Below are 12,699 nucleotides of genomic sequence, written 5' to 3' on the forward strand. Positions count from 1 at the left end.
AGATCAAAGATGTTTGAGTTTGTGTTGGAAGGGGAAGATCCCCAACAGATTCTGAAGTGTTTGTTAAATTGTTCTCTTTACTAGAGAAAAAATGGCTATTTGTTCGGAAGTGTGTAATTAACTTGCAAGTTGTAAATATTCCTATAATGTGTCAGCTAGTACAAAAGCAAATAAATGTTTATGAGTGAGCAGCTTGACATTTCCAATGACAGAAAGCACTAACTGGGTTAAAATTCCTGTTCATGACATGTAACACTATGTAGCCTATTAGCAACAGAATAACATTGGATTCAATAAGTCTGGCAGGAAAATCACACCACACCCCAGAACTTTGAAAATAGAAAAAAAGAAGTCAGATTTAGGTTTCATTTTGTTTATTTTAAAGAGCTTATAATTACATATACAGTAAAATACTTTCCATTTCTCTTTTAAATTCACAGATAATGAAGGCCAGTGCACTGTATTGTGAACAAGAGGACGTTTGTTTTGATTTTCTAAATAATCATGTGAAATACATATTTCATATTTCATTTGACGCGTCAAGTAACTAGTGAAGATAAAGGAAAGCTGAAATAAAAAAGTATTATTATTATTATTATTATTATTATCATGGGTACAGTATATGAACGGTCTCTAAATTTCGCGCGTGCGCAGTGGCTATATTTTCTAGCCTGTTAAGCTACAAGCCAGCTAGACAACTGTAAGCTAGCACAGATAAATTAGACAAAGAAACCCTGTGAAGAGACTGAATGAAAAAGAGTTCAAAGTCACGGGCGGTGAAAGGAGCAAGTGTAACACAAAGCTATATGCGTATTGCGATATATATGGGAGTATAAAATTGAAAGGTACGCCATTACCACGTCTTTTTAAACTTTTTGTGAGCAGTGAGTGCAGAGATTAGCTCTGGCTAGCTGCTAGTTAGCTGATGTTTTTCCCTCCAGCAGATTGGACGAAAGCGTGAGCTTGCTCAGTTAGCATCCTGTCCTAGGGGATAGTGGAGGCCCTTTGTTTTACCCCGGTACTGCGGGGTCTAAACATTACATTGACGATTTAACTTTGTGTATTTGTAGCTTGACTGCGTGCCAGCCGTGGAGTAAGGTTATTATTATAAAGCTGCCTGGTAGGTTTGCGGACGGATTGATTGCTAACGTGTTGTTTGTGAAGCTAGCTGATAACTGTATCTGCGGTGTAAAGGCTAAAGTGAAGTTAACATTAATCGTGCTAGTGGAAACATTAGCTTCAGATAGATAAATATGTATTCTAAACTCAAGTTTTTCTGTTACATACTTTTTTATGTATTCATATTTAAACAGGCTTAATTGTTAAATAGCGAAAAATTGTGAAGCGATGTTAAAGAAGATGTGAAAATTGGCATTGACACTTTAGCTCATGTTTCGCCAACAATGAGCTGTTGCTTAACAGTGTTTTATTTTTCCTTGTTTTTATCTTCCGCGTCAGTAATGACATCTGCTGACATTTCAAGTGAATTATAGATAAATGAGAGCTGTATCGCTTAATACAGCACGATTGTTCAACTTTAAGCTAAATCAAACTAGCCAGGCTGATGCACGTCTGCATTGCATCCTCTGTTGTGTTGTACGCAATGTTGTTGCACAACCCCAGCTAATGTGTTAGCCAAACAAAGTTGCAGGTGAATCTTAAGTTGGCTAAACTAAATCACTGACTCGAGAGACTCTCCAGAAGTAAGAGAATACACTTTATGATAAATATAAACGGTTCAATAAACACAAAATGTAGTTAACTCCTTAATATATGAATGACATAACATCATAAAATGTGCTAACAAATGGTTATCTTGTTATGAGCCGATGTCCAGATTTTAACACCTTAGTATTTATGACTAACTTCAATGTTCATGTCATGTCACATTAGTTTGACATTTTATTGACAACATTTAGCAATCTGAGGACCTACAAGCATGATGGTTTCATATAGACGGTTCAGTGGAGCTGCTTTTATACAGGTTGACTGTCATTTCCATGACCTTATGTCCTATTTATTTTGCTTTTCATTTGAATTTTCTAGAGAGAAGTATGAAGATGGGGCCATGAAGTATTCTGTGATTACATAGACAAGCTCCATCCTTTCATTTCAAGAACTGAAGAGGTGATGGGAAGGTTTGAAATTTATTGATGATGATGATGCATGATTCAGATTTCACATTTAAACAAAGGATGATGGAGGTATGGAAACTTGCTTTACAGAAGAGCAATTCAGCTTGCAAGTCACTGCACTTGCCGTTCTGGCAAAAGTGTTCTTTCTAGGAGACAACAGTCTTAGGATAGTGAGGCTCACTTATAAACTCTTTTACTATCTTTCATTAAAAATTGATTAATTGTACAAAACCAGGAACAAAAAAAGAGATGCAGAATGCAATGTACTACATTTTTGTACATCAAGTTCTTAATTTATTTTTAGTCATCTTAGTGGCATTGTTAATTGGATATGTTCATTTGTTTTTGTTCTGCTGTTGAGATGAAGTTGAGCTGTCTGTTCTTTCATTTAGAGTAGAATACCCACTTTGCCATTGTGAAGCTACTCTATTAAATTCTTTTTGCCTTTATCTTTACCTTGTTAGCTTTGCTTTTAGATTATACTGTTATTACTTGGATTATTGTGATATAATAAGAGCTTTAAGTTAGTCAGTATTGTCCATTGATTGATATTTTCTCATTTTTCTTGAAACCAGGTCAGGGTTGTTCAGAGCTTTATGTCGAGACCTTCTGGTTTCTGACCTCATTCAAAATCAGACATGTTCATACTTGTGGTAAACAGCTACACAAGAAGTCCTCATAAAATCAATTTTAAGAAAATATAGGAGGCTAATATTTCAGCTTCTTGGTAGGAATTTGTGTCAAAATTGCTCAATCTACACAGATAGTTACCAACTTGCATCATCTCAAGCAAAATTCTTTCTTGCTAAAAGTCAATGGGACATGTGGTTACATGTTTAAAATAGAACAAATGTTCAGCTCCTCAGATTAGTAAATAAACATTTAGTTAGATATCCAAGTCTAGACAGACATTTCCACTGCTCTGGCACCACTTCAGGTAATTATAAATGACAAAAGCCATGTTGCTTATTCCACATATCTAAAAGGATTTATTTATTTATTACAGAAACCCCCAAAACAGAATTGGTTATATAATGGCGTGGATATATTTGAAGTATGTTTCACTTTATTTCAAATATGTGACTGAAAAAAATCTGTTTCCTTCTGTTCTGTAGTTTAAAAAAAATTACAAAAAAAGTGGAGTTTGGTATCACATCATCATAGGACCTCAGTTTGTAGTTCTTTATTCACCATGAGCACTTTGGGGGCAGATCTTGTCTTGTTTGTAATTAAGTTATCTTATTATCTTAAAGATATTTCACTAAGCAGTAACAAATGTAATTTGTGCAGAAATAACATTACTCTTTCTTTGCAGTTACTAGTGCTTTTAGGACGTGAGTGAGTGGTACCTCTAAGCCAGTGATGTCACGGGTTCCCACCCCTCCTCCTCCTGGGGAGATGTCAAGTGGACCTGTGGCAGAGAGCTGGTGTTACACACAGGTATGAACATAACTGAACACACTGAATTTGTGTTCACATTGCCTTGTAGGGTTAATATTTTAGTCTATTCAGTATTACACTGCAGTATTTTTGGGTGGATGTGTGTTGTATGATATGTTAAAGAACACAATTAGAAAAATTTGATGTTTATGGTAAACTTACTGCAAAATGTTATTATGATGCCCAAATTTCATCAAAATGTTATGACTGGATTTTGTTTTTAGTTAAGGCATGTAAGGTTTCATGGTTCCTCTGTTTTCTTTTGGTTCCAAGGTGAAAGTTGTGAAGTTTTCCTACATGTGGACCATAAACAACTTTAGTTTTTGCAGAGAAGAAATGGGGGAGGTGTTGAAGAGCTCCACCTTTTCTTCTGGCCCTAATGACAAAATGAAGTGGTCAGTATTAAACTATTTATTTATTTGTAAAACCTTCATGGTCATGAAATGATTGTGAAAAAGTTAAAGAATTCAAACACTTGAATTGGATATTTCACCTTTTCTCATATTTTTTTGTTAGATCCAGTTTATTTGGTTTCCTCAAGGATAAACATGAACATTGAGAAACAATCTGATTTTTGGTTAGAATTGCAACAAACCTCTAAAGGACAATGAAAATCCCACTATAAAGACAAATTGCTGTGTTTTTCATTTTTATTTTTTACCAAATGGATAAAAGCGGTACTGTTTTCTCAGGTTTGTAAGATAACTGATGCACAGTGTTATCTGTCTATCCAGGTGTCTGCGAGTCAATCCAAAGGGACTTGATGATGAAAGCAAAGATTATCTGTCGTTGTATTTACTTCTTGTTAGTTGTCCAAAAAGTGAAGTCAGAGCAAAGTTTAAGTTTTCGTTGTTGAACGCTAAGCGAGAGGAGACAAAAGCAATGGGTAAGTAGAGGCAATCTAAAATTATCATCATGTACAGTTCTCCAGTGTAGTCTGTTTCTTTTATACCACAATCAGCTAACTTACTGATACAAAGACTATTGTGAGGCTTATCTTTATTTCTCTCCTGGTTACAGAAAGCCAAAGAGCATATAGATTTGTCCAAGGCAAAGACTGGGGCTTCAAAAAATTTATAAGGAGAGATTTCCTCCTCGATGAAGCTAATGGACTCTTACCAGATGACAAGCTCACCCTGTTCTGTGAGGTAAGTGTTATAGAGCTGTTTTCTTGATTTGTTTCTCTTATGCCTTTAATTCAACCTTCGCTTTTAATTTGAATGCCTGTTCTCTTGATTGTAAAAGTTGTAAATAATCAAACCCTCCTGCAGCTACTTTAACGTGTTTCCGTTCAGCTTTTCTTATCCCTTTTGGTATCACTGTGTACCAGTCACAGTAGGGAGCAGCTTCCATCCCGTATGTGACAGGAAAATAGTTTGAACGTTGGAGTGGTTATTACTTTATTGAAGCATTTATTATCCGTCAAGTAACCTTTAATGGAAAGAGTCTCTTTTATTACACCTGAGCAAATGCTGAATTGTTACATAATGTTGAGATTTGAATCGAGTGACATTTTACTTTTGGCAAGAGAAATGTTTCCACCATCTTAACATTTACAATGATGCTTGTTTTTTAAATGATTGAATTGAACTTGTCAAAAAGAATAAATGTCTCTGGAAGTGTTCTTTCAAGGTATATGCAATTACCTGAATATTGCCACAATGAACAGCCTGTCAGCTAATGTAAATAAAATTACATTTAAATTAAACACAAAATGTTTTTTTCATCAGTCAGGTGTGGCAGAAAAGAAAATAATCTTTCTTTCAAGGCTGCTTTTTTTGTGCAAAAAAGTCCCTCCCTAATTTCTGGAAAGTTTACTGTAAATCGAACCGATTGAATATAACCTGTTCTGTTTTCTTATGCGGGAAGTTACCTAATGTTTGGTGCTGTTTGGCTTGTTTTAGCTTTGTGAAGCTGCTTCATCGTGTTATGCCAAATTATTTACAGGTGAGCGTTGTCCAGGACTCTGTTAACATTTCGGGCCAGTCCAACATGAACATGCTGAAGGTACCAGAGTGTCAGCTGTCTGATGATTTGGGGAACCTGTGGGAGTGTTCGCGCTTCACTGACTGCAGCCTGTACGTGGGAGGGCAGGAGTTCAAAGCCCACAAATCTATCCTTGCAGGTAAGATGTCCCAACTCGCAGGACACCGGGTAGCAACAATCTGGGGAGGAGCGTTGGAAGAGCATCTATGCTGCTTCTTAATGGGCTCTAGTGGAGAGTTAGAAAGGCTTCGAAAAGCTAAGGAAGGTCTATGTGTCTGGATTGATTTGCAGCGGCCTAGTTTTGCAGTGGTTGCTAATCCACCCTACTACGCCTGCTTGGCCCCGCTTGGCCCTGCTTGACCTAGATGACTATAGGATCCAGGAGATTGAGTAGCTGCCTCTCCCCTTCAGCTCATCTCAATTAGACATAGTTGCTGCTGCAGTAAAATTGTGGTGGAAATAATTGAAGAAGACTCTTTTTCAGCATCTCAAAATGCTGACAAATTGGCGGTTGTGTGGATTTTGCTGCATTTTAACACTGTAATAGACGAGCACAGATTTGCATTTACTCATTTCCCAGATGCTTTTATCCAAAAGTTCTCACAAGTGAGGAACAACATTCAAGCTTATACTTACTCCATAAGGTACTAAATCCAAGGGACAGGCTAGAAAAACATCTAAAAAAAAACCAAACTGTAATTTAGAGAAGTTGAGAATTTTTGAGAGATGAGCCTTCAAGAGATTCATGATAGTGGAGAGGGACATCCTTGCTCTGACAACATAACTTTCTATGTTATCATTTTTACTGTTGGCGATGTTTGCTAGTTCTTTTGTAAACGTGCTTATTTGTTTGTTTGTTTTGACAGCGAGGTCACCAGTTTTTAATGCAATGTTTGAACATGAAATGGAAGAAAGTAAAAAGGTAAGAATAACAGGTTTTGATAGTTTATCATGAATATACAAAACCTTTGTCGCGTCATCATGGCTCAAACTGCTGTGTCACATTTGAAATGAATACTTTCCCCGACACTGAATATCAAAGTTATCTTCTTTTGTCGCATATATGGATAGATGCCATCTCCTTATGCTTAGTAAACAAACCTTTTATTTCCTACAGAATCGTGTTGACATCAGTGATGTGGATCCGGATGTCTTTAGGGAAATGATGGGTTTCATCTATACAGGGAAGGCCCCAAACTTGGAGAAAATGGCAGACAACTTGCTGGCAGCTGCAGATAAAGTAAGCACCAACTCAGTTGACAGTTATGCTAATATTTGATCAAACATCGACGCTTCTCATTATACTTTGAATTGTCTTGCACACAGAATGTTCCATACAAATGAACTTGTTTCGCTCTGCCTTACTCGACATGTAACCATTTCTAGTTCTGCTTAATTATGTCTATATATAGTTCGTGTTTATTTGAATCTTATTTTTGCCTCGTCATATTCTACCATCAGTAGACACATGCCACATAAAGTGAGTGATTGCATCAGTCACTTAAACACTGGTACAGTAATGGTGAAACGGTAATTGGGTGTAGTATCGCCATGGGCACAAAGTAACCTGTTTTACTGTTCAGAGCCTCTGAACTACTCAGCAAGTAGAGAGGGAGAGAGGCTGTATGCAAGTCAATGAGGCTTACGGTGGTCTGTTCTGTAATTATGCAGCTGTTAGCCTGCATCTAATGGGGTATCATTTCATTATAAATAGTTTGAGATTTTTATTTATTTTCACTCTCCTTTAACAGAAGTGGATGAATCTAGTCTGTAATGTGGTTTATGCTCTGTGTTGGTCTATGAAAAACCCACTTTATAACTCTGAAAATTAAAGGAAGATTGAGAAAATGTTAAATTGTATATTTTTAAGAAATCATTATTGGTAAAATATTTGTGTAGGGCACAGTGATCCAAAGCAGGTTCCTTTGAATATTTCCCTAATTTAAATCCAGGAACACACTTTTAGAGTAAGCAGAACATATTCACATCATCGTTTTGATAATTGAGTTGATAAATGAGCGTTAAGTAAATGGCAACAGTTCTGCACTGATGGACTGTTTGGAAGAGCGGAGATGAAGCTTCCAAACATGGAGAATTACTTTACCTCCAGGCTTTAACGGCTGCTTTTTGTGCCCCCCCAAACCCCCCCACTCCAGTATGCTCTGGAGCGTTTAAAGGTCATGTGTGAAGAGGCCTTGTGCAACAGCCTTTCAGTGGAGAATGTGGCTGACACCCTCATCCTGGCTGACTTGCACAGTGCTGAGCAGCTCAAAGCACAAGCCATAGATTTTATCAACAGGCAAGTATCGCAAAAAAAGAAAAACCTCAAGTGATAAATTCCTGCTGCCATTTCTGTTTACCAGCCCTGAATGCTTACCTTTTTATCTCCTTGCCATAGGTGCAGTGTCCTGAGACAGCTGGGCTGTAAAGATGGAAAGAACTGGAATAGCAAGTATGTAATTAGCTGATATATGTGACACAAGATTAATAACACACTCTTATCTCTTCCCCCAACCAGATGCATTAGAATTCATTGTTTTAGCCCAGGCAGACAGAGTGCTATTTGCCTTTTCAGTTTGAAGCTTCATATCTTCGTATCCATGTTATTAATAGACTCATACGTGGATAAACCCCGGAAATGGAATATTTGTTCAATTTTAAAAGATGGGAGTGGTTGCTATGGCAGGTTTTTCAGATGATGTACTGCAGTGTTGCAGGACACCTTGAAATGTTTATTCTTCGTTTTCATGCACTGTTGGCACAGGAAGTACTAATGGCCCTCTGCAAGTTTGTCATACAACTCACAAATCAAACCTCTCTTATTTGTTTTGTCATTACAATCTCATTTACGTTTATTGATTTTTAATGTGCAGATTATCAAGCCTGGGTGTTGACTTCATTTTGTCTGTGCTTACAGTCATGCCACAGATATAATGGAGACTGCAGGCTGGAAGTCAATGATCCAGTCCCATCCTCACTTGGTAGCCGAAGCCTTCCGAGCCCTGGCTTCTGCACAGTGCCCACCGTTTGGTCTTCCACGAAAGCGTCTAAAACAGTCCTGACTGCTTGACTTTGCCCCAGGACTTTACTGGAGGTGTGAAGCATGGGTTTACAAAGGAAGGACAAGTGAGGGTACCACTCTTTATTTCCACCAAACTGAACACACTTGAATAAAGAAGAGTGGAGCTTTCTGGCCAGAGATGTGGGGAGGCTGGCACGTGGAAGGCTGACATCAATGGATTGAAAAAAAAAATTGAATCAATCGGTATTGCTTGCTTGCTTTGCTGCCCCAGCTGAATTCTGTTCAGCACGGGTAGCAAGTCAAGTTTCTCTGCTTCAGTTTTGGTTTTTTTTCTTTTTCTTTTTTTTTTTTTTCCTATAATTTTCAAAATGGCCTTAATATATCTGCCATTGCTCTGGCTCTGCTCCAGAGTACTTCGTCTATTTTACTCTGTGCCTGCCTTGTCACAAAGACCAGGCCTCCTCCAGGTTGCACTAGTTCCCATGTATAGTCATTTTGATATGGAGTTCTATAGGAACGTAACAAAGGTTTAACTAAATGGGAAATATTATATATTTGTAATGTTTAGCCCGTTTTGTGACTAGACATTAAAAAAGCATGAACACTCTTAGTGCAAGGTCAGTTCTTTACACTTTTTAAAAGATGTGTATGCCCCATATTGATGGCACCATTTCTATGTAAATGACAGTTAAACCATCTTCAGAAGACCAATGTACAAGAAAGTCTGTTCTATTGCACATTTGTGTAGGAAAACTAGTAATCTGCCACCATTAAGTCCAGTGTCAATCCATTAAAGACGGAAAAGTTTGGATACTTTGGCCTAAATATATTAAAACATTGGAAGTATATGGAAGTATGTACTCAGTCTCCCATTTGAAAGACATATTCCAGATCATACATCTGTGAACTGTTATAGACGCAATTATGAGAATTTGTTTCTTTTAGCATTGCCAACTTGCAAATATATATTCTCAGTATATTGTGGTTAACTAAAAGTGGAGAGACTAATGCATGGTCATGTTATTGTCAAAAAAAAAATTGTCCAAGTACCAATTTTGTTTTTAACAATTTTTTTCTGCGATTATCTGACATATTTGTGCAGAATTACATTAATTGAGTATGTGCAAAAAAGAAAAAGAAAAAAAAAATTCCTCTAACATGCTTGGATATCTGTAGGATGCTGAGCATCACTTCTACTGGCAATGTTATTCTGTGTTTTGGAGGGGGGGGGGGGGGGTTGTCATGTTTATTCAGTCCGTCTTGTATGTAGTGTGGTGTGACTGACACGTCAGAGGATTTTGTAAATTAAGAGTAGCGTCATTTTTACATGATATTACTCATCATTCAGCATCACGTTGACTTGTTGATACTTTGGAAGTAAAAAAAAAAAAAACCCACAAAAAGAAAAAATAGATGAATTGTTGTCTGCAAGAATGCCTGCATTAACCCATTAAAACATTTTCCAGCAGTCTGGAACGGCTCAGCTTTATTATTTATTTATTATTGCTCCATTTGATGCCTTTCCAGTTTGAAGAAGGGTGATTAGTTATCTGTTCCTTTGAATGTTGGTGTTAATGGATGTGGATGTAGGGCTAAGGTGATTTTTCTTTTGTCTTTGCTGTGTGTGTGTGTGTGTGTGTTTTTCTTTTAAACATAATTACAAAAACAACTCCTCCACTGTGGTAATCAAAAGGAAATGCTAGCACAGTACCATGTTAAATGATGAACCTTTTTTCCAGCACATGAAAGACTCTTTCCTCCTGTTTTATGTGAATGTTTGACGCCAGCTCTAATTAAAGTGAATGTGAGGCTGCTCTTTCCTGCTGGAAGAGACGTCTTCATCAGGGGTTGCTGATCCAAGTCCGCCCCTCTCAGCACAGATCCTAGAAAGAGGCCTGATACCATCGGAGCTTTAAGACGCCTCTCCAACCTTTTATCTTCCTGCCTCGCTTTCCTCCACTAACTGTAATGCTTGAGAGAGAAGATGCAAGCAGTAGCGCTGTCAGAATGAAAGATTCCTCCATCATTTGGATTGTAGAAAATAAACTCTGGACGATGCCACGAATATTTAACACTGCTGACAAAGTAAACAAGCTCTGCAAGGAGTATCACTTACTTTTAATCTTTGTTTTTACTGTCGGACTATAAATTATTGGTCTTGATTAGGATAATGTAGTTCCATATTAGTTGACTAATATTAAGGCTTTGCTTGGTTCTATTCAGTGATTACTTAAAAGTGGAAAGCGTGTTAACATTCCTTATGGTTTTTCAAGGATTTGGACGGGTGCAGCAGGGAAGCCTGGTGTGACTTGAAGCCGAAGGAGTAGGTGCCTCATCCTGATCAGATAAGAGTAATGGAAGCGAATGAAAAGACCCCTGTCTCTGATGGCCACAGCAAAATGGATGTGCTCCCTGAGGTGTACCTCTGGTATCATCCACGCCTGTGGACACAGATTTATTGCCCATTAAAAAGCTACACTGAAATGTACCTCTTAAAATGGTGTGTTTATCTGGTAGAGAAGTCCTTTTAGGAATGATACTAGACAACGGTGAGCATCAATAAACGGTGGCTGATTTGGTGTGACAATATTCTATGAGCCAAGTTCAAATAAGGTTTAATGCCATAAAGACCCAAATTGATCTTTACCATTACATTTTTAACAAAATGAGCTCGTGAAAACAAATTTCCCAAAATGAACATGTGTAATCACAGTACACACAGAAGTGGTGTTATTCCTATTTTACAGGGAGAACCGTTTAAACATGATTAAGCAAGCAGGAAATCAAAACAGGTACAATCTGCAGTTACAAAAATGGAAAGAAAAGCAATCTTTTGACTGTGAGCAATAAATCAGACATATATCTACTTGATATTTCTGATAAAACACCAAAAATAAGGAAGATTATACAGATTTATATATTTCTGTGGAAAAATTTGAATGAAGTGACATCATTTACTCCAAAGCCATAATTTTTTTTTTAACACTTTTGGGTTTAGAGTTACACTTAATACATAGCATTTTCACAAAGGAGTGAAACTAAAACATCCACAGAGATCACCTGTGATTTATCCTCCACCTCTCCTGGGAACAAGGTGACAAGATCATTTACAGCTGATGGGAATGAGGTGGGGGGACATAAGATATATTAACTGAAGTATTATGGACAGAAATAATTGCAGTCATTGGTGGTGTTTGTATGTCCTAACCTAAAAACCCGGGATATGTACAAACAACACAATCTACAGCGATTAATGTGGTGATGGTTTTCATCGAAACCTTTAGAAATGGTGGTAGTGATTGTTAGGTCAAAGCACATTACACCATGTATTACGAGACTGGATGTTATCCACTTGTACACAAAAGTCAATCCGCTTGGGCTTGCTGTACAGTCGGGAGAGGTATTATATCATTTATTCCCACTTCTCATTAAAATAGTCCGATTCTGTACTTGTGCCTTTTTATTTTATTTTTTTCCCCCCTTTCTGTTTCTCCACTCTTGGTAAATGAAATTTCCCAGGCTAATTAAAGCCTATTAAAGACAGGTAATGTCAGGTCTGGTGGCAGGACCATGACAAAGTGCTGATAATTGTCTGCCAGACTCACTAAATCCACCTGTCCTGCAATTATAGCTTCCTCCTCCCCACCTCTCCTGACACATTAATCCACTGCACCGCTCGCCCGGCAGTCTGATGCCTCAAAGTGCATCCTGCAAACACAGATGTTGGATTTCAGACTAGTTTAGCACACGCATACCTTAGGATGATTTTAGCAGGAAACCAACACATTCTGAAGGGGAAAAGCACAGCTGCAGCCAGGTTACACATGGATGATTGCTCTTGTTCGTAATCATTTACAATCGTGCTCAGGTTTCTTAAACTGGATTTGTTGGATCAATTTATTTCATAATGGGAACTTGAAATTTGGTTAAATTATCGCTTTTCTTTATTTCAGTCTCTACATGAGAAAGATAACTTCTTTTTTATATATTAATTGTCTGTTTGAGCAGGATAATTATTCAAGCTTCAGTTATGCACATTGATCAAACTGAAACAAATAACAGACACTATCCTGGTTTAGTTCTGTTAACAGATGCAAATGGATGTCAGCTGCACAT

The 12,699-nt window shown here is 37.5% G+C and overlaps 1 protein-coding gene across 2 annotated transcripts; it reads left to right on the top strand.

Moving 5' to 3' along the window:
- The first annotated feature begins 703 nt into the window (after positions 1-703).
- Positions 704-9,779, top strand: spopla (speckle type BTB/POZ protein like a). 2 transcript variants are annotated; one of them, XM_079253794.1, is made up of 13 exons: positions 828-845; positions 1,071-1,120; positions 2,047-2,127; positions 3,451-3,575; positions 3,849-3,970; positions 4,310-4,461; positions 4,596-4,723; positions 5,523-5,700; positions 6,428-6,483; positions 6,679-6,801; positions 7,718-7,860; positions 7,960-8,013; positions 8,479-9,779. In XM_079253794.1, exons 4-13 carry the CDS (start codon positions 3,498-3,500, stop codon positions 8,621-8,623), a joined length of 1,179 nt encoding a protein of 392 aa, XP_079109920.1. In that variant the 5' UTR covers positions 828-845; positions 1,071-1,120; positions 2,047-2,127; positions 3,451-3,497; the 3' UTR covers positions 8,624-9,779. The 2 variants fall into 2 exon arrangements, with proteins under 2 accessions (XP_079109919.1, XP_079109920.1); XM_079253793.1 differs by lacking the exon at positions 1,071-1,120 and having other exon boundaries at positions 704-845.
- The last annotated feature ends 2,920 nt before the right edge of the window (positions 9,780-12,699 follow it).

This window comes from Telmatherina bonti (assembly GCF_933228915.1).
Source record: "Telmatherina bonti genome assembly, chromosome: 15".
Classification (NCBI taxonomy): domain Eukaryota; kingdom Metazoa; phylum Chordata; class Actinopteri; order Atheriniformes; family Telmatherinidae; genus Telmatherina; species Telmatherina bonti.

What these genes read in the sequence shown, in the direction of transcription:
- spopla (XM_079253793.1), top strand. Translation starts at nt 3,498, where the DNA reads ATGTCACGGGTTCCCACCCCTCCTCCTCCTGGGGAGATGTCAAGTGGA. An exon ending in CCTAATGACAAAATGAAGTG is followed by an intron (nt 3,971 to 4,309) that starts GTCAGTATTAAA and finishes CTGTCTATCCAG; the next exon opens with GTGTCTGCGAGTCAATCCAA. An exon ending in TGCTGGCAGCTGCAGATAAA is followed by an intron (nt 6,802 to 7,717) that starts GTAAGCACCAAC and finishes CCCCCACTCCAG; the next exon opens with TATGCTCTGGAGCGTTTAAA.